Here is a 26,916-nt window from a genome sequence, read left to right on the forward strand (position 1 = left end):
TCTTCAGCAAGCCTCAATTCTTAAAGTATCAATAAAATTCTACTGATTACTCCAACTAAGAACAGTTGAACTCAGCTGAAACTGACTGAACTGAGGTAAGTTATTAATCTGATTAGGGTGGTAGCTAATTTACAAGACACAAAGAGTAAATTAAATATTCTAAATGACAAATTGTGATCCATTACCCAGAAATCAGTGATGGGGACTTGGCTATTCTGGTAACCATTAACAAGTTAATTGTTGTCTAGAAAGCATGCATTCATGTCCACTGATAAGATACCACAACAAGTGTGGTTTAAAACAAAATAATTTACAGATTATATGAATGAGTTAAAATGTAACAAGTATTTATCCAGACTTATCACTGTATTATCATTCAGGTTGGATGTAATAGTACTAAATACGATATTTTCAAACTGGTGAAAATCCAGAAAGACTGGATGCCCAAAATATTCTCGGAGAGCTCTGAGCAATCTTGTGCATTGCATCATTGCACCTTGGAAGGAATGCTGGATTGATTTCAGTGTTCTGCTAGGAGACCTGTAGTTAGTTTATAAAGTGAGATAATAGAAATTCAAGTGGTTCCCCTGCAAATTTAGAAGATTAAGGTATGATTTAGTTGACATTTCAATGTATTAAATGTATAAAACGCAGTTGGAACAAAACCGTTTCCATTGCCTGGGGGTCTAGAGTGAGAGGTTACAATGGGTACCATGCAGTGTAGCAGTTAGGGCATTGCTAATACAACTTGGGACATCAGAGTTTGGAGTTCAATTCTGGCACCGTTTGTAAGGAGGTTCTGTACATCCTCTCTGTGGAATACCTGGGTTTTTCCCGAATGCTCCTGTTTCCTCCCACAATCCAAAGACATACTGGGTAGGTTTAGGTTTAGGTTTAGGTTTAGGTTTGGGTGACACGCAGTCCTCTTTTATTGTCATTTAGTAATGCATGCATTAAGAAATGATACAATATTCCTCTAGTGTGATATCACAAACACAGGACAGACCAAGACTGAAAAACTGACAAAAACCACATAATTATAACATATAGTTACAACAGTTCAAGCAATACCGTAACTTGATGAAGAACAGGCCGTGAGCATGGTAAAAAAGTTCAAAGTCTCTCGAAAGTCCCACATCTCACGCAGACGAGAGAAGGAAGAAAACTCTCCCTGCCATACCTGACCACAGTCCGACTCTGAGTCATCCGAAAACTTCGAACTCCAACCAGCCCTCCGGCACCGAGCAACGAGCACCATCTCTGCCGAATGCTTCAACCCCAGCCCCGGTCGCCAGCAGCAGGCAAAGCCAAGGATTTTGGGGCCTTCCCTTCGGAGATTCTCGATCGCGCAGCAGCGAACCGGGCATTCCAGAAGTTACTCCAGATGTTCCTCTGTGCCCTCATGGCTGTCTCCATCAAATCAGAATTGTGCACGGCCCCTATTTAACAAATACGATATCATTTCACCGGAGAGGCTATGCGCGGTGGATGTACAGATGTCACACTGTCATCTTTTCCTCCCTCCTCAATTGTTCATTGTAAATTGTCCCATGATTGGGTTAGATTAACTTGGGGCAGTTGTGGTGGCCGGAGGGGCCTGTTCCATGTGTATCACTAAATAAAATAAATTAAATAAATTAACATTTGACCTAGTCTATTATGAGATAATTTTTGGAAAATCTTCTCAGCATAAAGTGTGACATAATTTTGGGAATTTCTTTGACTGGCAATCATTCATGCTGACCCCAAGATCCATAATTTGTGTTTGTCAAAAGACTTAAGAAACTTGGAGCAACCAGGACAACAGAATTTGTTTGGAAAAAAAGCATATTCTTATCTATGATATAAGAAGCTTGGAGATGTGTACTACATTTTTAGTGTGTTCTGGTGATTTATCCAAAAACTATAACATAGAACGGCTGAAGCTTACTTTAATTTTGCAGCAATCAATTAACACCACTGAATCTAACAACCACATGATATAGTTACCTTAAATCATGAATTAAATCTTTCCTTTGTGATCTTAATGGTGCATCCAACACCTAACTTCTCCCATTTATCTGAAGCCTACATCAACACCCAATGCTGTTGGCACACACCTGAGTCTAAATTCAACATTGCCCACAATATAAGAATGAAACCCCAAAATACACACAGTGGGAACTTTATTAAGTACACCTTATCAGGACAATCTAATCAGCCAATCATGTGGCAGCAACTCAATGCATAAATCATACAGTCACCTTCAAGAGAGCCGGTTAGTGTTTGGAACAAACATCATAATGGGGAAGAAATGTGATCTAAGTGACTTTGAGCATGGAATATCTGATGGAATAGTTGATGGAGACGGGTGGGTGATTTGAATATATCAGGAACTGCTCATTTCCTGGGGTTTTCACTCACAACAGCCGCACCAGAGAATGGTGTGAAAAACATATAAAAAAACCATCCAATGAGCAGCAGTTCTAGAAACATAGAAAATATACAGCAAAATACAGGCCATTCGGCCCACAATGCTGTGCTGAACATGTATTTACTTTAGAAATTACCTAGGGTTACCCATAGCCCTCTGTGGGTGAAAATACCTTGTTAATGAGAGATCAGAGGAGAAAATGGCCAAATTGGTTCAGGCTGACAGGAAGGCGACAACGACTCAAGTAACCATGCATTACAAAAGTGGTGCGCAGAAGAGCATTTCTGAATGCAAAACATGTTGAACCATGAAGTGAATGGGCTACCATAGAAGACCATGAAGATACACTGAGTGGCCACTTTACTAGGTACAGGAGAGTTATATCTACCTGTCAAATCAGTGTAATGACAACATTAGAGCTCTTCTCTTATGAATGGATGTTTTGATGTAGGTCTGTCCATTGGAGAAACATACTGCAAATAATTGAAGTATTTTTTATGACCATTAATTTCAATGAATGAGGAGAACACCATTACATCCTGAGTTATGGCACATGACTACACTTCTGTAAAATAGTTATGGAAAAAGATAGAACAGGTCTACAGGTTAAAAGTGCTCAAATGGAGCAGGGTCAACTTGGAGGGCACTAGGCCGGATCTTCCAGAGGTCGACTGGATGATTCTATTTAAAGGCAAAGGAACAGTTAGCAAGTGGAAGGTTCCTATCAAGAGTTCAGGGTCAGTATGTTCCTGTTATGGTGAAAGTGTAGACATACCAAGTACAGGGAACCCCGGATGATGAGAGATATCAATGCTCTGGTAAGGAAAAAGAAGGAAGCGTACATTGTATTTACTTTAATGATATTAGCTTTCGCCTTAAGTTTGAGGTAATGCACTTTGGATAGTCAAACCAGGGTAGTATTTATACAGTGAATGTTAGTTTCTGATGAGTGCTGTGGAACAGAGCGACCTGTGAGGAGTACAAATCCACAGTTCATGCAAATAAACAGTGTGGTGAAGGAGGCGCACCACAGGGATGTGTGCTTAGCCCACTACTCTATTCTCTCTACACCCACAACTGTATGGTTAGGCACAGCTCAAATACCATCTATAAGTTTGCTGATGATACAACTATTGTTGGCAGAATTTCAGATGGTGATGAAAGGAAGTACAGGACAGAGATATACCAGTTAGTGGAATGGTGTCGCAGCAATGACCTTGCACTTAACGTCAGTAAGACCAAGGAGCTGATTACGGACTTCAGGAAGGGTAAGACTAGGGAACACATACCAAACCTCATAGAGGGATCAGAAGTGAAGAGAGTAAAGAATTTCAAGTTCCTGGGTGTCATTTCTCTGAGGACATAACCTGGACGCAACATATTGATGCAGCTTATAAGGAAGGCGAGACAATGGCTATATTTTATTAGGTGATTTGGTTGCTCAACTAAAACACTCAAAATCATCCACAAATGTACTGTGGAGAGCATTCTGATCTGGCTGCATCACTGTCTGATATGTGCGGGCGGTGGGGAGGTGGTGTCTACTGTACAAGATTGAAATCAGTAGCAGAAACTTGTAAAATGAGTCTGGCTCCATCATGGGTACTAGCCTCCGTGGCATCCAAGATATCTTCAAGGAGCAGTGTCTTAGGAAGATGTTTCCCACCACCCAGGACATGCCCTCTTCTCATTGTTATCATCAGGTAGGAGGTGCAGAAGCCTGAAGGCACACACTCAGCGATTCAGGAACAGCTTCTCCCCTCTGCTATCCGATTTTCTTTTTTAAAAGGACACTTAACCCATGAATGCTACCTCACAACCTTTTTTTAATTTCTCCTTTTTTGCACTACTTATCTTTAACTTAATAGACATATATGTACTTACTGAAATTATTTTTAAAATCTACATTTAATTATCGCCTATTTCATTGTACTACTGCCGTGAAGTTAACAAATTTCACAATATATGCTACTGCAATTATAAAGTCATCTGTGGTGTGACCATGCTTGGAACATTGTATACAGTTTTAGTCATCCTGTTACAGGAAACATTTTCAAGCTGGAGAGAATGCAGAGGTAATCTAAGGGGATGCTGCCTGGGTTTTAAGAAGAGACTGGCTACACTGGATCTTTATTCCTTGGTGGGCAGGAGATTGAGGAGTGACCTCATAAAAGTTTTAAAAATCATGAGAAGTATGGGGGTGTGGATAAAGTGGATGGTCTGTATTTTCCCCAGGGCTGGAGAGCCCAAAACACAGATGGAAAAAGGAGAGAGATTTGAAAGAGGTGCAAGAAGTAACTTCTTTGTAGTGAGGACAGGGAGTACCTGGAATGAGCTGCTAGAGGCAATGAGCGCGATGAGTACAGGTACAACACCGAAGAGGCATTTGGGTAGGTACATGGAGGGGAGGCCTTAGAGGGTTTTGGGCTGAACGCTGTCAGCTGGGACTGGTTGGCATGCACCAGTTGGGCTGAAGGGCTTGTTTCTGTGTTGCATTACTCTATGAATAGGTCAGGGGTATGTTTAGGGAGAATCTTCCTGTGTAACAAGCACATGGCAGGACACATAGACAGGTGTTTAGGAACAAATCTGCCTGATTCTTTCTGGTCTATTTAGATATTTCAGGAGTTACCACGGCACTGGTGATGAGTGGAAAATTTACAATTACATGTGGCTTCTCCAGGGCTGAGCTGTACCCAACAGCAGTAAGAAATATGGGTTTTGAAGTCTGTTCAATGGCCAGCAGGATAGGTAGCACTGACTCACCTTATGTTTTTCATCTTGGTAAGAAAATTGTTTGACATTATCTACTGTTCATAGATTTAAAAAGAAATATTTTCTGTTGTCTCAGTACCCATAGACTATTACAAAACAAAACACTTTGTGCACTCAGCATGTAAATTTCCCAAATGTGGTTGCTAGGCCATGGTGTACACCATAGCTCTTGAATTTTACTCTAATGGGAACTTCAACAGCATTATCAGTACTTCTTGTTTTGTTGTGACTTGAAACTTTCAATAACCCTCTCCCAGACACCATTGAAAAGATGCAAAAAAATCAGGTGATGAGTTGAAATAATGGTCTGTATTTTACCCCTACTTCTCTACTCTAAACAACAGCTTACAATAGTAATAATTTCAATGCAACAAATGTTACAAGATGACTGATGAGAAACTAAGTAAGCATGTATCCTTATTAGTAAGATTAAAGGGAATATCAAAAGCTGAGTTAAACCATAAGACAGAGGAGCAAATTAAACCATCCAGCCCAACAAATCTGCTCTGCCATTCCATCGTTGTAGATTTATCGTCCCGCTCAACTCCACTCTCCTACCTTCTACCCATAACCTTTGACACCATGACTAATCAAGAACCTATCAATCTCTGCTCAATGACCTGGCCTCCACAGCTGTCTGTGGCAACAAATTCCACAGGTTGACTACCACCTGGCTAAAACAAAATTCCTTCGCAATCTCTGTTCTAAAATGGGCGTGCTTCTATTCTGTGGCTGTGCTCCCTAGTCCTGGACTCACCCACAGGACCAGAACCATTAAACACTCCTCTTACATTAATCCTTTCATTCTTGTGTTCATTCTCGTGACCCTCCTCTGGATCCTCTCCAATGCCTGTACATCTTTTCTTAGATAAGGGGCCAAAAACTGCTCACAATTCTCCAAGTGCAGTCTGTCCAATGCCTTACAAAGCCTCAGGATTACCCCTTGCTCTTGATTTTTAATATAGTTTTTTTGTCATAGTAATGCTAACATTTATTGCCTGGCACAAGCCTTATAAAATAAAGCTGTTCTGAAATTATATGCAGTATGTCACTATCAATCGATGGAATATGTTGGGAAGGTTTCAGTTAATGCTTATTCTTTATAACAATGCTTTCTTTTTGATTTGATTGTGGATTCAAATGTGGAAGTATGAGTAAAGGTCACATCAGGTTTTATAAGAAAGGAAAACCTGAACATAATGGTCAAAACAATGAGGAAAATTAATCCAGCCGATTGTGTTGCCTCTGATCTGGGCCGACATTTACGTGCCAGGCGACGCCTAATTAATTAGCTTGTTTATTTTGGCTTTTTTCTTAAAAATGTGCTGGTTACGTCCCGACTACCACTGTATCGCTGCATTCTCCGCAATTCGGTATCGGTTCGCTGCCCAGCAGTTGGGGGCTACTGCATCACCCCAACCTCCAACGACTCAGCCTAACACACCATCATCAGTGTGCTCGGTGCTGTCTTCACGATTCCAGTAAGTGATACTACACTGTACACACATTATTTCTACTTTATATAGGTTGTGTATTTTTATGCGTTATTTGGTATGATTTGGCAGCTTCATAGCTGAAAGGTTACTGGAGAGAGTGTTTCTGCCGAAAGCGCTTGCGTGAGATTTTCACTACAGAGAACAGTGCGGCAATGATTGTAGAAAAGTATAGTCTGTGTATTTATCATATCATTCCTGCTTTTACTGTATGTTACTATTATTTTAGGTTTTATATGTCATTTCGCATGATTTGGTAGGTTATTTTTTGGGTCTGCGAACGCTCACGAATTTTTCCCATATAAATAAATGGTAATTGCTTCTTCGCTTTACGACATTCCAGCATACGAACCGTTTCACAGGAACGCTCTACCTTCGGACAACAGGGGAAACCTGTATTTAAATAACATTGAAGCATGACAGCTGCACCAATGCCAATGATGTTGGAAATGTCTTGTTGTTGGTTCTAATACCAGAGATACCACAAATGGTCTATTCAACTCTTTTTCCAAGAAGTGAGATTGCCCAAGTTTCTAGATCTTGACCATAGGCTAAGACCACAAAGCATTAATATTAGTGAAGGGCTAAACTAAGTTCACTTGTGAAATCTATATGATGAAGTGGCCTTCAGGCACCCACCTTCAGAACTGAAATTATGCCTGGGAGGGTTAATATAAAACATAGACCAGTTCAACACAGGAACAGGCCCTTCAGCCCACAATGTTATGCTGAACCAATTAAATTAATAATCAAATCGCCATCTAAACTAATTCATTCTTCCTATGCAATGTCCATATCCTTCCATTTCCCTCACATTATAGTCCCTAATGTATCTGCCTCTAATACCACACCATGCAGCACATTCCAGGCACCCTCTACTCTCTGCTCAAAAAAACTCTCTCCTCAATCTCCTTTGAACTTGCCTCTTCTCACCCTAAATGCATGCTCTCTGGTATTAGATATTTCAACCCTGAGAAAAATATACTTTTTGCCTACTCTACTATCTATGCCGCTCATAGTCTTATAAATCTCTATCAGATCTCGCCTCAGTCTATGCCACTCCAGAGAAAACAATCTTTCAGACAAGTGCACAACAATGAGGAAGACTGAAGCATTGGGGTGAAGCATTTGGTCAGCGAGCTCTCCTGAAGGAGGCCATGTCCTGGGCCTGCCGCCAGGCTGATGGCGTTTGGACATGGTCAGCGATCAGTCCCAATGGGGCCAGAGGACCAGCGATCACTAAGGCATGAGTCCTGAGTCACGGAAGGACTGTCTGATGTTCTGAGATATGTGACTGGACTGTTGTTTATATTGGCCACTTTCAGTTTTATGGCATTTTCTGTTTTTGGCCGATTGGTGGGTGGGTGATCTGTAAGTTCTTTGTGTGTGGGTGGAGGTGGGCAGGGTATTTCTGATACTAATGGCGCAGTTATTTTTGTGAGTGGGGGGTTGATCGCTTTTTTTTCTGCGGGGGAGAGGTTGGAGAGTGTGTTGCTATTGTTGCTGTCTTTTTACCTCCGAGTGAGAGGGTCAGGGATTGAATTGCTGGTCTTTTCCTGTGGTGGGGATGGGTTTACAGTTGTTGCAGTGTTTTCTTCTGCGTAGAGGAATTCAGAGATTGTTATTGCCGCTGTTCTTTTCTGTTGGGAAGAGGGTCAGGGAATGTATTGTTGCTGTTTTTTTTTCTGTGGAGTCGTGGGTCAGGGATTGTTATTGTCGCTGTTCTTTTCCGAGGGGTGGGGGTGGTGTTTGCGAGTTGTGTTTCTTTTACTTTATCATGGCTATCTGGAGAAGACAAATATTAGTTCTTTTGTACATGCATACTTTGACAATAAAATGAACCTTGAACCTTGAAAGTCAAAAAGGCTTAATGCAGGCCTAAAGGTGTTAGATTTGAACGCACGCAGTGTGCAGAGTAAGGTAAATGAACTTGCAGCACAGTTGCAGATTGAGTACATCACTGTCTGGTAATCGAGTGGTGGGGTGCTACTGCACAGTATTGACGTAAACTGTAGAGAGTTGTAAAATTCGTCAGCTCCATCATGGGCATCCTGAAGACAGTTACAGACGAGCATGTTTTATGATGTAGGATCACTGAATCACTGTTAAAAGATTATAGCTGGGAATTTAATGTCTAGGATACACATTATATCAAAGGGATAGGCAGGAAAGCAGAGGGGGTGGTGTGGTTCTGTTAGTAAAAAATGAAATCAAATCATAAGGAAGAGGTGGCATAGAGATGGAAGGTGTTGAATCATTGTGGATAGAGGTAAGGAACTGCAATGGTAAAAAGACCCTGATGGGAGTTGTATACAGACCCCTCAAAAGTAGTAAGGATGTGGTCTACAAATCACAACAGAAGATAGGAAATGAATGCCAAAAGGGCAATGTTACAATAGTCATGGGAAATTTCAATATGCAAGTAGATTGGGAAAATCAGGTTGGTGCTGGTTTATAGGAGAGGAATTTCTAGAGTGCCTACGAGATGGCTTTTCGGAGCAGCTCATGGTTCAGCCTACTAGAGGATCAGCTGTTCTAGATTGGGTGTTGTACAATGAACCAGAATTGATTAGAAAGCTTAAAGTAGAAGAACCATTAGGGGAAAGTAATGATAGTATGATGGAATTCACCCTGAAATTTGAGAAGGAGAAGCTAAAGTGAGATGTATTACAGTGGAGTAAGGAGAGATACAAAGGCATCAGAAAGGAGTTAGCCAGAATTGATTAGAAAAGAACACTGATAGGGATGATGACAAAGCAGCAATGGCTGGAATTTCTGGAAGCAATTCAGAAGGCACAGGATATATATATAATAGAACAAAAATTAGTGGGAAGTTAGAGGATTGGGATGCTTTTAAAAATCAAAAGAAGACAACTGAAGAAAGTCACAAAGAAGGTAAAGACGGAATACAAAAGTAAGCTACCCATAATATTAAAGAATATACCAAAAGTTTCTACAGATACATAAAGTGTAAACAAGAGGCAAGAGTGGATATCAATCTGCTGGACAATAATGCTGGAGAGGTAGTAATGCAGGACAATGAAATGTAGATGAACTGAATAAGTATTTTGCATCAGTCTTATCTGTGGAAGACACAAGGAGTATGGTGGAAGTTCCAGGTGGCGGTGGTCATGAAGTATGTGAAGTTATGATTACCAGAAAGAAGGTTCTTTGGAAAACAAAATGTCTGAAGGTAGATAAGTCACTTGGACCAGATGCTGTACACCACAGAGTTCTGAAGGAGGTGGCTGAAGAGATTGTGGAGGCATTACTAACGATCCTTCAAAAATCATGAGGTTCTGGAATGGTTCCAGAAGACTGGAAAATTGTAAATGACATTCCACTCCTCAAGAAGGGAGAGAGGCAGAAGAAAGGAAACTTAGGCCAGTTAGTCTGACCTCAGTTGTTGGGAAGATGCTGGAGTTTATTAATAAGGATGAGATCTCAGGGTACTTGGAGGCTCATGATGAGGTCTCAGGGTACTTGGAGGCCATAGTCAGCATGGTTTCCTCAAGGGAAAATCTTGCCTGAAAAATCTTTTGGAATTCTTTGAAGAAATAACAAGCAGGATAGACAAAGGAGGATTGGTTGATGTTGTGTACTGGATTTGCAGAAGGCCTTTGACAAGGTGTCACACATGAGGCTGCTTAACAAACTACAAGCCCATGGTATTGCAGGAAAGATTCTAACATGAATAAAGCAGTGTCTGATTGGCAGGAGGCAAAGAGTGGGAATAAAAGAAGCCTTTTCTGTTGGTTGCCGGTGACTAGTGGTGTTCCACAGGGGTCTGTATTGGGACCAGTTCTTTTTATGTTATATGTCAATGATTTGGATGATGGAATTAATGGCCTTGTTGCAAAGTTTGCAGCCAGTATGAAGATAGGTGGTGGGCTTGGTAGTTTTGAGGAAGTAGAGAGGCTACAGAAGGGCTTAGACAGGTTAGCAGTATAGCCAAAAAGGGAAGGTGGAATACAGTGTTAGGAAGTGTATAGTACTGCTCTTTGACAGCAGAAAGGTTGGCTATTTTCTAAATGGAGAGAAAATACAAAAAACTATGGTACAAAGGAACTTGGGAGTCCTTGTGCTGGATTCCCTGAAGGTTAATTTGCAGGTTGAGTCTGTGGTGATGAAGGCAAATGCAGTGTTAGTATTCACCTCAAGAAAACTAAAGTATAAAAGCAAGGATGTAATATCGTGAATTTATAAAGCACTGGTGAGGTCTCACTTGGAGAATTGTGAGCAGTTTTGGGCCCATTATCTTAGAAAGGATGTGCTAAAACCAGAGAGGGTTCAAAGGAGGCTCACAAAAATGATTCCAGGATTGAACAGCTTGACAAATGAAGAGTGTTTGATGACTCGGGTCCTGTATTCACTAGGATTCAGAAGAATGCCTTGGGATTCTCTTTAATCCTACTTGCCAAGAACTTTTCATGGTCCTTCCTGGCATTACTAATTCACTATTTGAGTCCTTTATGAGCTTGTTTATAATCATCAAGGGCTCTGTTTGATTCTAACTTCCCTTTAATTGCTTTTTCTTTTCCTTTTTGACTAAATTCATCACCTCTCTCAACATCCAAGATTCTCTCAATTAAAGCCTTAGTTATACAATAGCAAGAATTCAGTGTGCAATTCTTTTTGGGGAGTGTGCAGAGAGATTTACCAATATATTATTTGGGCTGGAGCTTTTCATTTATGAGCGGGCAATGGAGCATTTATTATTTTCCTTGGAGTGAGAACGCTGAAAGCATACCTAACTGAAGTGCAGAAAATAATCCGGAGCATAAACAGGGTGAGAAAAGCAGTCTATGATAAGAGGGAATAGATTTCAGAAAAAGGGGTATAGATTTACAAGAGACTTGAGAAAGATTTTATTTTCACTCGAGGTTGGTTTAAACCAAGTACTCATTAATTGTCATCACTAATCTCCTCAGAATGAGCTCTTAACCTTCCTATTCTAATTGAATCCTGCAATCTAACTGCAAACTCTCTTTCCTATACAGTCCTGTAATTGTTTCTCTCATCCACATCCATCCCATGAACTCCATGTTGAATCCTCTAGTAGAATTGCTGAAATATCTCTTACAAGAATCATAAGTAATAGGGTCTGAATATCTCAGAACTGAACCAATCCACTTTAAAAGTACATTTACTGTTGCTAAATAACAAAGGATTTGACATTCCATATGCATCCAGTACCTCTCCATTCAATGTCCGACTAGATGGGACTGCACTCAATGGTTTCTTTACTTTATAGACAAGGAATATCCCTTTTTCTTAGTGCTAGGATGTGGAGATCACTGGTTTCAATAGTTTATTCCAAATTGTTCTGTTCAGACACTTTAGAGTTGAGTTCCTGACAGGTCTTCAAGAGTGGATATAGAAAGGATATTTTGTCTAATGGAAGAAACTGGAACTGGGGGTCACTGCTGAGAGAGAAGGCAACAATGAGGCAAAATCTTTTCTCTCAGAGGGTTGTGAATCTTTGGAATGTTTTCCCTCAAAGGCAATGGAAGCAGATTCCAAGAATATTGTTTTTTTGTAATTTATTTTTTATTGAATTTCATCATCAAACAAACATTTCCATACGATGTATTTCAGATGCTGTACATATATATCATATAATCATATTTGTCACAAATCTCTGCATAATATTTATCTGAGGTATACACTAATAGAAAGGAGAGGAAAGAAAGAACAATCGAAAAAAGAAAACTATGTACAAGTAGGGAGTGATCTTTTTTTACAACATATTCATTCACTTGTGAGAATAAAATCAGGCCTATGAGGTGTTATGTAGTTAAACCATTTTTCCAGTATGAATAAAATTGTTCCAACTTATGATTAACAGATGCTGTTACCTTCTCCATAAAGCAGAGGGAGTTAGAATCTTGAAATGCAAGGGTATAAAAGGTGATAATATCACAGGTAGATCAGAATGCAGAGTAAAGGTTATAGTGAGACCAGGTGTGGTTTTATTAAAAGCCAGAATGTCTAAGTATCCAAATCCTGTTTGTTATTCCTATGAATCAGAAATCAGGTTTATTATCACCGGCATGTGTTGTGAAATTGATTAATTTAGCAGCAGCAGTTCAATGCAATACATAGCATCGAAGAAGGGGAAAAAATAAATAAATAGTAAATCAATTACAGTATACATATATTGAATAGATTAACAATCATGCAAATACAGGAATAATATATATTTAAAAAGTGAGGTAGTGTTCACGGGTTCAATGCCCATTTGGGAGTCGGATGGCAAAGGGGAAGAAGCTGTTCCTGAATTGCTGAGTATGTGCCTTCAGGCTACTTTACCTCCTATCAGATGGTAACAGTGAGAAAAGGGCATGCCCTGGGTGCTGGATGTCCTTAATAATGGACGCTGTCTTTCTGAGACACTGCTCCTTGAAGATGTCCTGGGTACTTTGTAGGCTAGTACAGCTTGTCAGAATGTTCTCCACAGTATATCTATAGAAGTTTTTGAGTGTTTTTGTTGACATACCAAATCACTTCAAACTCCTAATGAAGTATAGTCGCTGTCTTGCCTTCTTTATAGCTGCATCGATATGTTGGGACAAGGGTAGTTCCTCAGAGATCTTGACACACAGGAACTTAAAACTGCTCACTCTCTCTCCACTTATGATCCCTCTATGAGGAATGGTATGTGTTCCTTTGTCTTACCCTTCCTGAAGTCCACAATCAGCTCTTTCATCTTACTGACGTTGAGTGCAGGTTGTTGCTGCGACATCACTCCACTAGTTGGCATATCTCGCTCCTGTACGCCCTCTCGTTTCCATCTGAGAGTCTACCAACAATGTCATATGATTGTGTATTTGCAACCATGTTCTAAAATGAGACCAGTGAGCAAAATGACTTTTATTGCAATCTGGTAGTTTCATTGTCACCATTACAAATATGAGATTTTCATTCAATTAATAGTTTAAATTCTCCAGATGCAATGCTCCATTTAACATGAACCCAGGCCTCTGGAAATGAGTCTAGTAAAACAATCATATTGTAGCAATGATTGTGAAGATACTGTGAGTATGCATACTAAAGGATATTCATGTCCAACACATGGGAATAACCTATGTGACGGCAATGACCAGATAATATGTACATTGGACATAGAAGTTGTGTAGATTTGGCATGTCACCAGAAGCTTCAGCTTTGAATTTTGAGCTTTGATAATAAACAGGTCTTTGAAGGCCTGGTGAAGTCTTGTTCGGTACATCAGCATTAGAGGCCACTGCTCCATGCAAGTGTAGAAGGAGCTAGATTGTCTTTCAGGAGGATGCATATTCAAATGTTACAATGAGAACTTTCTCATTTTGGTTAATATTCTGAAAGGGATTGGAGATGTGGCTCTATGTCAGTGGAATCTCTGGTTCATGGACCCTATTGAATAAGCAGTCAAAGTTCTGACCTCAGCTTTTGTAGCCCATGGTATCCCCGTGAGTATCGCTCCAAAATTCATTTTTGATATTGGTCCAGAATATAGGTCAGCCTTGAATATCATTACATCGACTTATCCTTGTACTCCTTTGTTAAGATAGAGTTAAATATCACCTCACCTGTCAGCATCTAATGGAAAGGCTGAGTGAGTAATGAAGAACATGATGAAGGGACAGTTAGTGGACGTAAGTTATTGACTTGTTTTGTTTCACATGATGTACTGGCCAATTACAGATTCTACCTTTGAATGTCCCCTCAGATATTGATAAGTCAGCAGTTGCATACACAGTTGGGTTAAAAGCAGACCCTTAAAAAGACAAATGGAATTGAAGAGGAGGAACTAGTGGGGGTTAATATAGACACAAGATCCAGACTGCTTGAACCGATGGGTCAAAGACAATTGTCATGATAAAAGCAATGAATTACATTTGATGTACTAGGAACCAGATCACACACAACGAAGGTGAATGATAGACATTAAAAAATATCAGTGTAACATTTGTGCATGACACACCCAGAGAGTGGATGTCAAATACAGAACAAATATGCAGTTGAGGTACACAAGAGTTACAATGACACACAATTACAGGAGCACTCACTACTCAAAATGCATACAAAAACCATAACAAAGGAGAGAGCACATGCTGACAATAAAATAAATGATGCATCACAACCATTGGCACTTGAAGGTGAACAGATCTCAGCAGTCAAAAAGAGAGATCAGTAGAATTTATATATGAACATCTATGCAAATTAGCCAGCAGATGGTGTAGTGGCATCAGCACTCGTCTTTGAGGTGAATTGTCTTCAGTTCAAATCCATTCGGCTCCTTACACACTTTCCATCCATGCTGGGTTGAGCATCAAGCTAGCAACTCACCCTCATAAGAAAACAGTCAAACGCCTATAAAATACATTTGCCACCCTTGGAAGTTTTCATGATTTATTATTTTAAAACATTGAATCATAGTAAAATTAATATGGCTTTTTTGACACTGATCTACAGGAAAAGACTCTTTTGTGTCAAAGTGAAAACCAATCTCTACACAGTGATCTAAATTAATTGCAAATATAAAATGCAAAAATAAGTATTCACCCCCCCCCCCTTTTTTAATATGACACACCAAATCATCAGTGGTGCAGCCAACTGGTTTTAGAAGTCACATAATTAGTTAAATGGAGATATGTTTTTGGAGACCTGAATGCAATCAAGATGTTTCAATTGATTGTAGTCAAAATACACCTGAATTTGGAAGGTTCAGCTGCTGGTGAGTCAGTATCCTGGCAAAAACTACACCATGAAGCCAAAAGAACACTCCAAGCAGCTCCGTGAAAAAGTTACTGAAAAGCATAAGTCAGAAGATGGATACAAGAAAAATTCCAAGTCACTGAATAACCCTTGGAGTACGGTTAGGTCAATCATCAAGAAATTGAAAAAATATGGCACGGCTTTAAATCTGCCTGGAGCAGGCCATCCTCATAAACTGACTAACTGTGCAAGAAGAGGACTAGTGAGGGAGATCACCAAGAGACCTATGCAGCTCTGGAGGAGTTACAAGCTTCAGTGGCTGAGGGGTAGGAATAAGGGGTAGGCCATTTAGAACGGAGTTGAGAAAAAACTTTTTCACCCAGAGAGTGGTGGATATGTGGAATGCTCTGCCCCAAAAGGCAGTGGAGGCCAAGTCTCTGGATGCTTTCAAGAAAGAGATGGATAGAGCTCTTAATGATAGCGGAATCAAAGGTTATGGGGATAAGGCAGGAACTGGATACTGATTGTGGATGATCAGCCATGATCACAGTGAATGGTGGTGCTGGCTCGAAGGGCCGAATGGCCTGTTCCTGCACCTATTGTCTATTGAGAGTTTTAGTTAACGGTCCTGTTTGGTCTGGTGTTTATTGTTTTCTTTTCCCTTTAACACTTCGCATTGAAGTCTGTGAATTATCGACCTGTTTCAGTGTCTCTCACTCCGTACTTGGGCCATATTCATAGTCACAGTCGTACTTTATTGATCCCAGGGGGAAATTGGTTTTTGTTACAGTTGCACCATAAATAATAAATAGTAATAGAACCATAAATGGTTAAATAGTAATATGTAAATTATGCCAGTAAATTATGAAATAAATCCAGGACCAGCCTATCGGCTCAGGGTGTCTGACCCTCCAAGGGAGGAGTTGTAAAGTTTGATGGCCACAGGCAGGAATGACTTCCTATGATGCTCTGTGTTGCATCTCGGAGGAATGAGTCTCTGGCTGAATGTACTCCTGTGCCCACCCAGTACATTATGTAGTGGATGGGAGACATTGTCCAAGATGGCATGCAACTTAGATAGCATCCTCTTTTCAGACACCACCGTGAGAGAGTCCAGTTCCATCCCCACAACATCACTGGCCTTACGAATGAGTTTGTTGATTCTGTTAGTGTCTGCTACCCTCAGCCTGCTGCCCCAGCACACAACAGCAAACATGATAGCACTGAATATATCCGAACCGGGTGACAACAGACTTCTGTTTAAGGTTGTTTGTAGTACACAACAAAACTATTTCCGGTAGTTACTGAAGCAAAGAGTTTAGTAAAAATACGGTTCTGGTGCTGCTGGTCCGCCCACTATCTGTCAACGTTCCAAGCTTCGGGAAGAAAGTCGCTGTCTGCGCTGTGGCTGCCGCTAACATGCGGGATTACGATGAAATTACCGCTTTCTTGCGAGGCTGGGGACCACATCAGAAATTTCTCTTCTTTCTTCTGAGTGTCAGCGTCATTCCGAATGGTTTCACCGGATTAAGCATAATTTTCGTCGGAGATGTCCCAGAACATCACTGCTTAATTCCCGAGAACCTCAACCTCAGCGAAGCATGGAGGAACAAGACCATCCCTCTACAAGGCGCCGAACAGCAGCGCAGCAGGTGCAGTCGGTACCGGCTGGACGTGATAATGAACCTTTCGGAAACGTTCCCCGACCCCGATTTCCTCAACATGTCTGAGATCGAACAGGAACCGTGTCTGGATGGATGGGAGTACAGTAAGGAGCAGTACATCTCCACTATCGTCTCCGAGGTATGTGCTTGTACCCGCAGTGGTTAGCCCGAGAATACTTTGTAAAGACAGTTGTGATACGTTCAGATCTCTCAATACAACCCGGGTATTCCGATTTCTTCCCTCATCCCAAAGGTTTAAATATAGGTGTGGGTATCAAATGTTGGCGCCGAAAGCTTGGCGATTTGATGAGACGTAAAGCATTTCACTGTAATTTTCGATGTGGCAAATAAAGCAAATCTTATTCTGATTTTATTTAAACCCACACATAACGAAACAAATTTTTAATTAAGGGCTAATTAAGTGAAATGTGGACTCTTGCTTCTCTCCCCACAAATGAGCGACGTGCTGAATACTTTTTTTTTGTTTTTGGTTTAGATTTCCAGCATCTGTCGTTTTGCTTTTAATCATCACGAAACATCTGCAATTCTTTCAGTTAGCTAGCCTTGGGCATGGTATAATCTATGTTTGCTTTGTGTCTGGGAACGTCAGATATCCGATTTTGATGCACGACTCGGAGTTCGTTTCTCTGCACTCAGCCTTTCTGTGCTCCTGCAAGTTGTGACCGAACATATTTAAATTTCTAGCGTTGAATTTGGTTTAAAATTGTGGGTGATTCTAAAACTTGGAGAGAAGCTTTACATTTGACTGCTTCATGCTGGCGGCAGACTAGTGGCATTTCTGAGGAGTACTTGCCGAAGCAAAGAACTGTCTGCTTCTGTGGGCAGATTTAATGGAGGCTTGGTCGGGAAGACAAACCGTGTGTCAATATTTCTTTTTAAAAGACAATGAGTTTTCTCTAAATGTGTCAGATATTTTGACTAGGCTGCTGCAATTGCAATAACATTTGGTGACACATGAATGTAAGAAATGGGGCGGAAAATCGTTTCCCTGAGGTGCTCCATATATTAAGACTATGGCCGTTCTTTCTCTACTCCATTTTCTGGAAACATTCCTCAATTCTCTCAAAGCCCACAAATCTATCATTCTCCGTTTTGCATGTGACTAAGCCTCTGCAGCCTTCCAGACAATAAATTGCATAGCTTCACCTTACGCCACTCCTGTCAGAAACCAGCTACTTTTTTTTTGAAACTTTGCAATGGTGCTCAGCTTCTCCGCCATGGAAACATCTTCTTTGCTTCTTGTGTGTCAAACATGTATCAATGAAATTGCCGCTCATTCTTCTAAACCCCAGAGAATGCACTTATTGCTCATTCTTTGATGCAGCGCATGCCTGGATCTAGCCCAGTGAATCTCAGCTATATTCCTTCTACAGTAATTACATCCTTTCTTAGCTAGTTGACCAGAATTTCATATTATTCTCCTAATGTTGTCTCACCAAGCTCACACAAATTCTGTCTACTAAGCACTTGCTGTATGTGCATTTTGACATAGAAACATGGAAAACCTACAACACAATACAGGCCCTTCGGCCCACGATGCTGTGCTGAACATGTCCTTACCTTAGAAACTACCTAAGGTTACCCATAGCCCTCTATTTTTCTAAGCTCTGTGTACCTATCCAGGAGTCTCTGAAAAGACCTTATCGTATCCACTGTCGCTAGCAGCCTATTCCACACACTCACCACACTCTGCATTTTTTTTAAAAAAACTTACCCCTGACATCTCCTCAGTACCTACTGCCAGGCAGCTTAAAATGACCCCTTCTCCCGTCTTCAACCCTCCTCTTCTTCATGGACACCCCGCTCTGGTCTTCTGCCTGCTCTGGATCTCTTTATTGCCAACTGCCGACGGGACATCAACCGTCTCGACTTCACCGCACCTTGTCCCCATTCCAGCCTCACTCCTTCGGAACGCTCTGCTCTCCACTCCCTCCGCACTAATCCTAACATTATTATTAAACCCGCTGATAAAGGGGGTGCTGTTGTAGTCTGGCGTACTGACCTCTACCTTGCCGAGGCACAGCGACAACTCGCGGATACCTCCTCTTATTTACCCCTCGATCGTGATCCCACGAAGGAGCACCAGGCCATTGTCTCCCACACTATCAACGACTTTATCCGCTCAGGGGATCTCCCATCCACTGCTACCAACCTTATAGTTCCCACACCCCGCACTTCCCGTTTCTACCTCCTACCCAAGATCCACAAACCTGCCTGTCCTGGCCGACCTATTGTCTCAGCTTGCTCCTGCCCCACTGAACTCGTTTCTGCATACCTCGACACTGTTTTATCACCCCTTGTTCAATCCCTTCCGACCTATGTTCGTGACACTTCTCACGCTCTTAAACTTTTCGATGATTTTAAGTTCCCTGGCCCCCACCGCTTTATTTTCACCATGGATGTCCAGTCCTTATATACTTCCATCCCCCATCAGGAAGGTCTCAAAGCTCTATGCTTCTTTTTGGATTCCAGACCTAATCAGTTCCCCTCTACCACCACTCTGCTCCGTCTAGCGGAATTAGTCCTTACTCTTAATAATTTCTCCTTTTGCTCCTCCCATTTCCTCCAAACTAAAGGTGTAGCTATGGGCACCCGTATGGGTCCTAGCTATGCCTGCCTTTTTGTTGGGTTTGTGGAACAATCTATGTTCCGTGCCTATTCTGGTATCTGTCCCCCACTTTTCCTTCGCTACATCGACGACTGCATTGGCGCTGCTTCCTGCACGCATGCAGAACTCGTTGACTTTATTAACTTTGCCTCCAACTTTCACCCTGCCCTCAAGTTTACCTGGTCCATTTCCGACACCTCCCTCCCCTTTCTAGATCTTTCTGTCTCTGTCTCTGGAGACAGCTTATCCACTGATGTCTACTATAAGCCTACTGACTCTCACAGCTATCTGGACTATTCCTCTTCTCACCCTGTCTCTTGCAAAAACGCCATCCCCTTCTCGCAATTCCTCCGTCTCCGCCGCATCTGCTCTCAGGATGAGGCTTTTCATTCTAGGACGAAGGAGATGTCTTCATTTTTTAAAGAAAGGGGCTTCCCTTCCTCCACTATCAACTCTGCTCTTAAACGCATCTCCCCCATTTCACGTACATCTGCTCTCACTCCATCCTCCCACCACCCCACTAGGAATAGGGTTCCCCTGGTCCTCACCTACCACCCCACCAGCCTCTGGGTCCAACATATTATTCTCTGTAACTTCCGCCACCTCCAATGGGATCCCACCACTAAGCACATCTTTCCCTCCCCCCCTCTCTCTGCATTCCGCAGGGATCGCTCCCTACACAACTCCCTTGTCCATTCGTCCCCCCCCCCCCCATCCCTCCCCACTGATCTCCCTCCTGGCACTTATCCGTGTAAGCAGAACAAGTGCTACACATGCCCTTACACTTCCTCCCTTACCACCATTCAGGGCCCCAAACAGTCCTTCCAGGTGAGGCATCACTTCACCTGTGAGTCGACTGGGGTGATATACTGCGTCCGGTGCTCCCGATGTGGCCTTTTATATATTGGTGAGACCCGACGCAGACTGGGAGACCGCTTTGCTGAACATCTACGCTCTGTCCGCCAGAGAAAGCAGGATCTCCCAGTGACCACACATTTTAATTCCACATCCCATTCCCATTCTGACATGTCTATCCACGGCCTCCTCTACTGTAAAGATGAAGCCACACTCAGGTTGGAGGAACAACACCTTATATTCCGTCTGGGTAGCCTCCAACCTGATGGCATGAACATTGACTTCTCTAACTTCCGCTAGGCCCCACCTTCCCCTCGTACCCCAGCTGTTACTCATTTTTATGCACACATTCTTTCTCTCACTCTCCTTTTTCTCCCTCTGTCCCTCTGAATATACCTCTTGCCCATCCTCTGGGTCACCCCCCCCACTTGTCTTTCTTCCCGGACCTCCTGTCCCATGATCCTCTCGTATCCCCTTTTGCCTATCACCTGTCCAGCTCTCGGCTCTATCCCTCCCCCTCCTGTCTTCTCCTATCATTTTGCATCTCCTCCTCCCCCTCCAGCTTTCAAATCCCTTACTCACTCTTCCTTCAGTTAGTCCTGACGAAGGGTCTCGGCCTGAAACGTCGACTGCGCCTCTTCCTATAGATGCTGCCTGGCCTGCTGCGTTCACCAGCAACTTTGATGTGTGTTGCTTGAATTTCCAGCATCTGCAGAATTCCTGTTGTTTGAGCTTAAAATAGTGCTCTCTCATGTTAGTCATTTCAGCCCTGGGGAGAAAGCTTCTGACTGACCACGCCATCAATGCCTCTCATCATCTTGTACACCTCTGTCAGATAACCTTTCATCCTCTGCCACTCCTAAGAGAAAAGGCCGAGTTCACTCAACCTGTTCTCATAAGGCATACTCCCCAATACAGGCAACATCCTTGTAAATTTCCTCTGCACCCTTTCTATAGTTTCCACATCCTTCCTGTAGTGAGGTGACCAGAAATGAGCATATTACTCCATGTGGGGTCTGACCAGGGTCCTATATAGCTGTAACATTACCTCTCAGCTCTTAAACTCAATCCCATGGTTGATGAAGGCCAATGCACTGTATGCCTTCTTAACCACATAGTCAACCTGTGCAGCAGCTTTGAGTGTCCTATGGACTCAGACCCCAAGATCACCCACACTACCAAGGGCCTTACCATTAATACTACATTCTGCCATCATATCTGACCTACCAAAATGAACCAGCGCAGTTTTATATCTTATTAATGTCCTGCTGCAATGTCTGACAGCCCTCCACACTATCCACAACACCCCCAACCTTTGTGTCGTCAGCATATTTACTAACCCATCCCTCCACTTCCTCATCCCGGTCATTTATAAAAATCATGACAAGAAGAGATCCCAGAGCAGATCCCTGAGACACACCACTGGTCACCAACCTCCATGCAGAATATGACCTGTCTACAACCACTCGCTGCCTTCTCTGGGCAAGGCAATTCTGGATTCACAAAAGAAGGTCCCCTAGGATCCCATGACTCCTTACTTTCTCAATAAGCCTTGCATGATGGGAAATGGATCTGAGTATTAATATTGATGAAACAAATTGGTCAAGACTGTCTTGACAGTATGACAAATACAATAAACATTCGACTTAGATTAGTACAATATAATTTTTACACCAATTATTTATTACACCACAAAAAATAAATAGATTAAATTCAAATCTATCTGATCAATGTTTTTGGTGTAATCAAGAAATTGGTACTTTCTTACATTCTACTTGGTCTTGTTCTAAAATTCAACCTTTTTGGATAAATTTAAGAATCTTATTGGAACAAGTTACTGGAACTCAATTTCCACATAATCCTGTATTATTTCTATTAGGTGATATTGAAGGGATAAAACCGAAACTTAAATTGATTAAGTATCAGAAAGAATTCATAAAAATTGCACTGGCAGTAGCTAAGAAGGCTATAGCAGTTACTTGGAAATCTGATTCGTATTTAAGTATGAATCGTTGGAACAATGAAATAGCTAGTTCTATACCACTTGAAAAAATTACTTATAATTTAAGAGATAAATATGAAACATTTTTGAATATTTGGCGCCCTTATTTACAAAAGATAGGATGGCATATTTAGTTGCTCCGATGATAAAGATCTTGGTCCCTTGGGGAAAGTAATAAATAAATATACTAAATTTATTTTGAATCCCATGGAGCATGTGGAAACCTTCCAATATCCAGGCAGTTCTCTTTTTTTCTTTTTTTTCTTTCTTTTCTTTTTAGGTAGGAGTATATATTGGGGGGGAGGGTTAAGGGGAGGGGGGAGGGTTGACACTATCTTTTCATGTATTCACTTTGAAAGTTCAATAAAAATTACATTTAAAAAAAATAAGCCTTGCACAGGGCACCTTATCAAATGCCTTGCTGAAATCTATATACACTACATCTACTGCTTTACCTTCATCAGTGTGTTTAGTCACATCCTCAAAAGAATTAAATCAGGCTTGTAACACATGACCTGCCTTTGACAAAGCCATGCTGACTATTCCTAATCATATTATGCCTCTCCAAGTGTTCTTAAATCCTGCCTCTCAGATATTTTCCATCAACTTACCAACCACTGAAGTAGGACTCACTGGTCTAAAATTTTTCTGGGCTTTCTCTACTCCCTTTCTTGAAAAAGGGAACAACAACGGCAATCCTCCAATCCTCTGAAACCTCTCCCGTCCCCATTGATGAGGCAAAGATCATTGCCAGAGGCTCAGCAATCTCCTCCCTCATCTCCCACAGTAGCCTGGGTACATCTCATCAAGTCCTGGAGACTTATCCAACGATGCTTTCCAAAAGCTCCAGCACATCCTCTTTCTTAATGTCTATATGCTCAAGCTTTTCAATCTGCTATGTCATCCCTACAATCGCCAAGATCCTTTTCCATAGTGAATACTGAGGCAAAGTATTCATTAAGTACCTCTAATATCTCCTGCAGTTCCATACACACTTTTGCACTGTCACACTTGATTGGTCCTTTTCTCTCATGTCTTATCCTCTTGCTCTTCACATACTTGTAGAATGCCTTGGGGTTTTCTTTAATCCTGCTCGCCAAGGCTTTCTCATGGTCCCTTCTGGCTCTCCTAATTTCATTCTTCAGCTCCTTCCTGCTAGCCATATAATCTTCTAGATCTTTATCATTACCTAGTGTTTTTGAACCTTTCATAAGCTTTTCTTTTCTTCTTGACCAGATTTTGAACAGCCTTTGTGTATCACAGTTCCTGTACCCTACCATCCTTTCCCTGTCTCATTGTAATGTACCTATACAGAACACCACGCAGATATCCCCTGAACATTTGCCACATTTCTGCTGTACATTTCCCTGAGAACATCTGTTCCCAATTTATGCTTCCAAGTTCCTGCCTGATAGCTTTATATTTCCCTTTACTCCAATTAAACACTTTCCTAACTTGTCTGTTCCCATCCCTCTCCAATGCTATGATAAAGGAGATAGAATTGTGATCACTATCTCTGAAATGCTCTCCCACTGAGAGACCTGACACCTGACCAGGTTCATTTCCCAATACCAGATCAAGTACTGCCTCTCCTCTTGTAGGTTTATCTACATATTGTGTCAGGAAACCTTCCTGAGCACACCTAACAAACTCCACCCCATATAAACCCGTCACTCTAGGGAGATGCCAATCAATATCTGGGAAATTAAAATCTCCCACCACGACAACCCTTTTATTATTACACCCTTCCAGAATCTGTTTCCCTAAATGCCCCTCCATGTCCCTGTTACTATTGGGTGGTCTATAAAAAAACACCCAGTAGAGTTATGGACCCTTTCCTGTTTCTAACTTCCACCCACAGAGACAATCCCTCCATAAATACCTCCTTTTCGGCAGCCATGACGCTATCTCTGATCAACAGTGCCACGCCCCCACCTCTTTTGCCTCCCTCCCAGTTTTCTCTGAAACATCTAAAGCCTGGTACTCGAAGTAACCATTCCTGCCCCTGAGCCATCCAAGTCTCTGTAATGGCCACAACATAATAGCTTCAAGTACTGAACCACGCTCTAAGCTCATCTGCTTTGTTCATGGTGCTTCTTGTATTAAAATAGACACATTGCAAACCATCAGTCTGAGTGTATCCTTTCTCTCTCACCTGCATATCCTCCCTTTCACACTGTCTCGAAGCTTTCTCAATTTGTGAGCCAGCCACACCTTCCTCCGTCTCTTCAGTTCTGTTTCCACCCCGCAGCATTTCAAGTTTAAACTCTCCCAGACTGCCTTCGCAAACCTCCCTCCCAGGATATTGGTTCCCCTTGGATTCAAGTGCAACCCATCCTTTTTGTACAGGTCGCGCCTGTCCCTAAAGATGTCCCAATGATCCAGAAATCTGAATCCCTGCTCCCTGCTCCAATCCCTCAACCACACATTTATCCTCCACCTCACTCTATTCCTATACTCACTGTCACGTGCCACAGGCGGTAATCCTGAGATTACTATCTTTGAGGTCCTGTTTCCAAACTTCTTTCTTAACTCCCTGTAATCCATTTTCAGGACTTCTTCCCTTTTTCTACCTATGCCATTGGTACCACGACCTCCGGCTATTCACCTTCCCACTTCAGGATATCGTGGACATGATCAGAAACATCCCGGACCCTGGCACCTGGGAGGCAAACTACCATCCGTGTTTCTTTCTTTCGTCCCCAGAATCACCTGTCTGACCCCCTAACTATGGAGTCCCCTATTACTGCTGCCTACTTCCATTCCCTACCCTTCTGAGCCACAGAGCCAGACTCTGTGCCAGAGGCATAGCTACTGTTGCTTCTCCCAGGTAGGCCATCCCCCCCACCTCCCCCCCCCCAACAATACTCAAACAGAAGTTCTTATTGCTCAGGGGGACAGACACAGGGGTACTCTCCAGTATCTGACTCTTGCCCTTCCCTCTCCTGACTGTTACCACTTACCTGTCTCCCGAGGCCCTGGTGTGACTACTTGCCTAGAGCTCTTCCCTATCACCTCCTCACTTTCCCTAAACAGACAAAGGTCAATGAGCTGAAGCTCCTGTTCCCTAACGCAATCCCTAAGGAGCTGCAGCTCAATGCATCTGGCACAGATGTGGCCGGCCGGAAGGCTGGGAGTTCCCGAATTTCCCCACATCTGACACCCAGCAGAGAACACCGGCCTCACGGACATACAGTGGCATGCAATAGTTTGGGTACCTTTAGTCAAAATATCTGTTACTGTGAATAGTTAAGTGAGTAGAAGATGAACTGATCTCCAAAAGTCATAAAGTTAAAGATGAAACATTCTTTTCAACATTTTAAGCAAGATTAGTGTACTATTATTGTTTTCTACAATTTTAGAGTGAAAAAAGGAAAGGAGCACATGCAAAAGTTTGGGTACTCCAAGAGATTTGAGCTCTCAGATAACTTTTACCAAGGTCTCAGACCTTAATTAGCTTATTAGGGCTATGGCTTGTTCACAGTCATTGTTAGGAAAGGCCAGGTGAAGCAAATTTTAAAGCTTTATAAATACCCTGACTCCCCAACCCTTGTCCCAACAATCAGCAGCCATGGGGCTCCTCTAAGCAGCTGCCTAGCACTCTGAAAATTAAAATAAATGATGCCCACAAAGCAGAAGAAGGCTAGAAGAAGATAGCAAAGTGTTTTCAGGTAGCCGTTTCCTCAGTTCATAATGTAATTAAGAAATGGCAGTTAACAGGAATGGAGGAGTAATGTTCAGGTCTGAAAGACCAAGAAAACTTTTTGAGAGAACTGCTCGTTGATTGCTAGAAAGGCAAATCAAAAGACCTTCAGGAAGATTTGGCAGACTCTGGAGTGGTGGTGCACTGTTCTACTGTGCAGTGACACCTGCACAAATATGATCTTCATGGAAGGTTCATCAGAAGAAAACCTTTCCTGCGTCCTCAGCACAAAATTCAGCAAAGGAATGCAAAGGAACATCTGAACAAGCCTGATGCATTTTGGAAACAAGTCCTGTGGACTGATGAAGTTAAAATAGAACGTTTTGACCGCAATGAGCAAAGGTATGTTTGGAGAAAAAAGGGTGCAGAATTTCATGAAAAGAACACCTCTCCAACTGTTAAGCGTAGGGGTAGATTGATCATGCTCTGGGCTTGTGTTGCAGCCAGTGGCACGGGGAACATTTCACTGGTAGAGGGAAGAATGAATTAATTAAATACCAACAAATTCTGGAAGCATACATCACACCATCTGTAAAAAAGCTGAAGATGAAAAGAGGATGGCTTCTACAACAGGATAATGATTTTGGATAATGGACTATCTCAAGAGGCGCAAGCTGAAGGTTTTGCCATGGCCCTCACAATCCCCTGACCTAAACATCATTGAAAGTCTGTGGATAGACCT

The 26,916-nt window shown here is 42.0% G+C and overlaps 2 protein-coding genes across 3 annotated transcripts in view; one reads left to right on the plus strand and one right to left on the minus strand.

The window, feature by feature from the left end:
• Positions 1-662: 662 nt before the first annotated feature.
• LOC134349231 (uncharacterized) overlaps positions 663-26,916 on the minus strand; it is a 45,106-nt gene continuing 18,852 nt past the window's right edge. Inside the window, exon 2 of the mRNA XM_063053243.1 lies at positions 663-1,439. The gene's annotated coding sequence lies outside the window, so the exon portion shown is untranslated. The remainder of the gene's footprint in view (positions 1,440-26,916) is intronic.
• Positions 16,681-26,916, plus strand: part of LOC134349229 (organic cation/carnitine transporter 2-like) — an 81,545-nt gene continuing 71,309 nt past the window's right edge. For both annotated transcript variants that reach the window (XM_063053240.1, XM_063053241.1), the window contains exon 1: positions 16,681-17,184. In XM_063053240.1, coding sequence (XP_062909310.1) covers positions 16,801-17,184 — 384 coding nt within the window. In that variant the 5' untranslated portion in view covers positions 16,681-16,800. The remainder of the gene's footprint in view (positions 17,185-26,916) is intronic.

Source organism: Mobula hypostoma, chromosome 7 (assembly GCF_963921235.1).
Source record: "Mobula hypostoma chromosome 7, sMobHyp1.1, whole genome shotgun sequence".
Lineage (NCBI taxonomy): Eukaryota > Metazoa > Chordata > Chondrichthyes > Myliobatiformes > Myliobatidae > Mobula > Mobula hypostoma.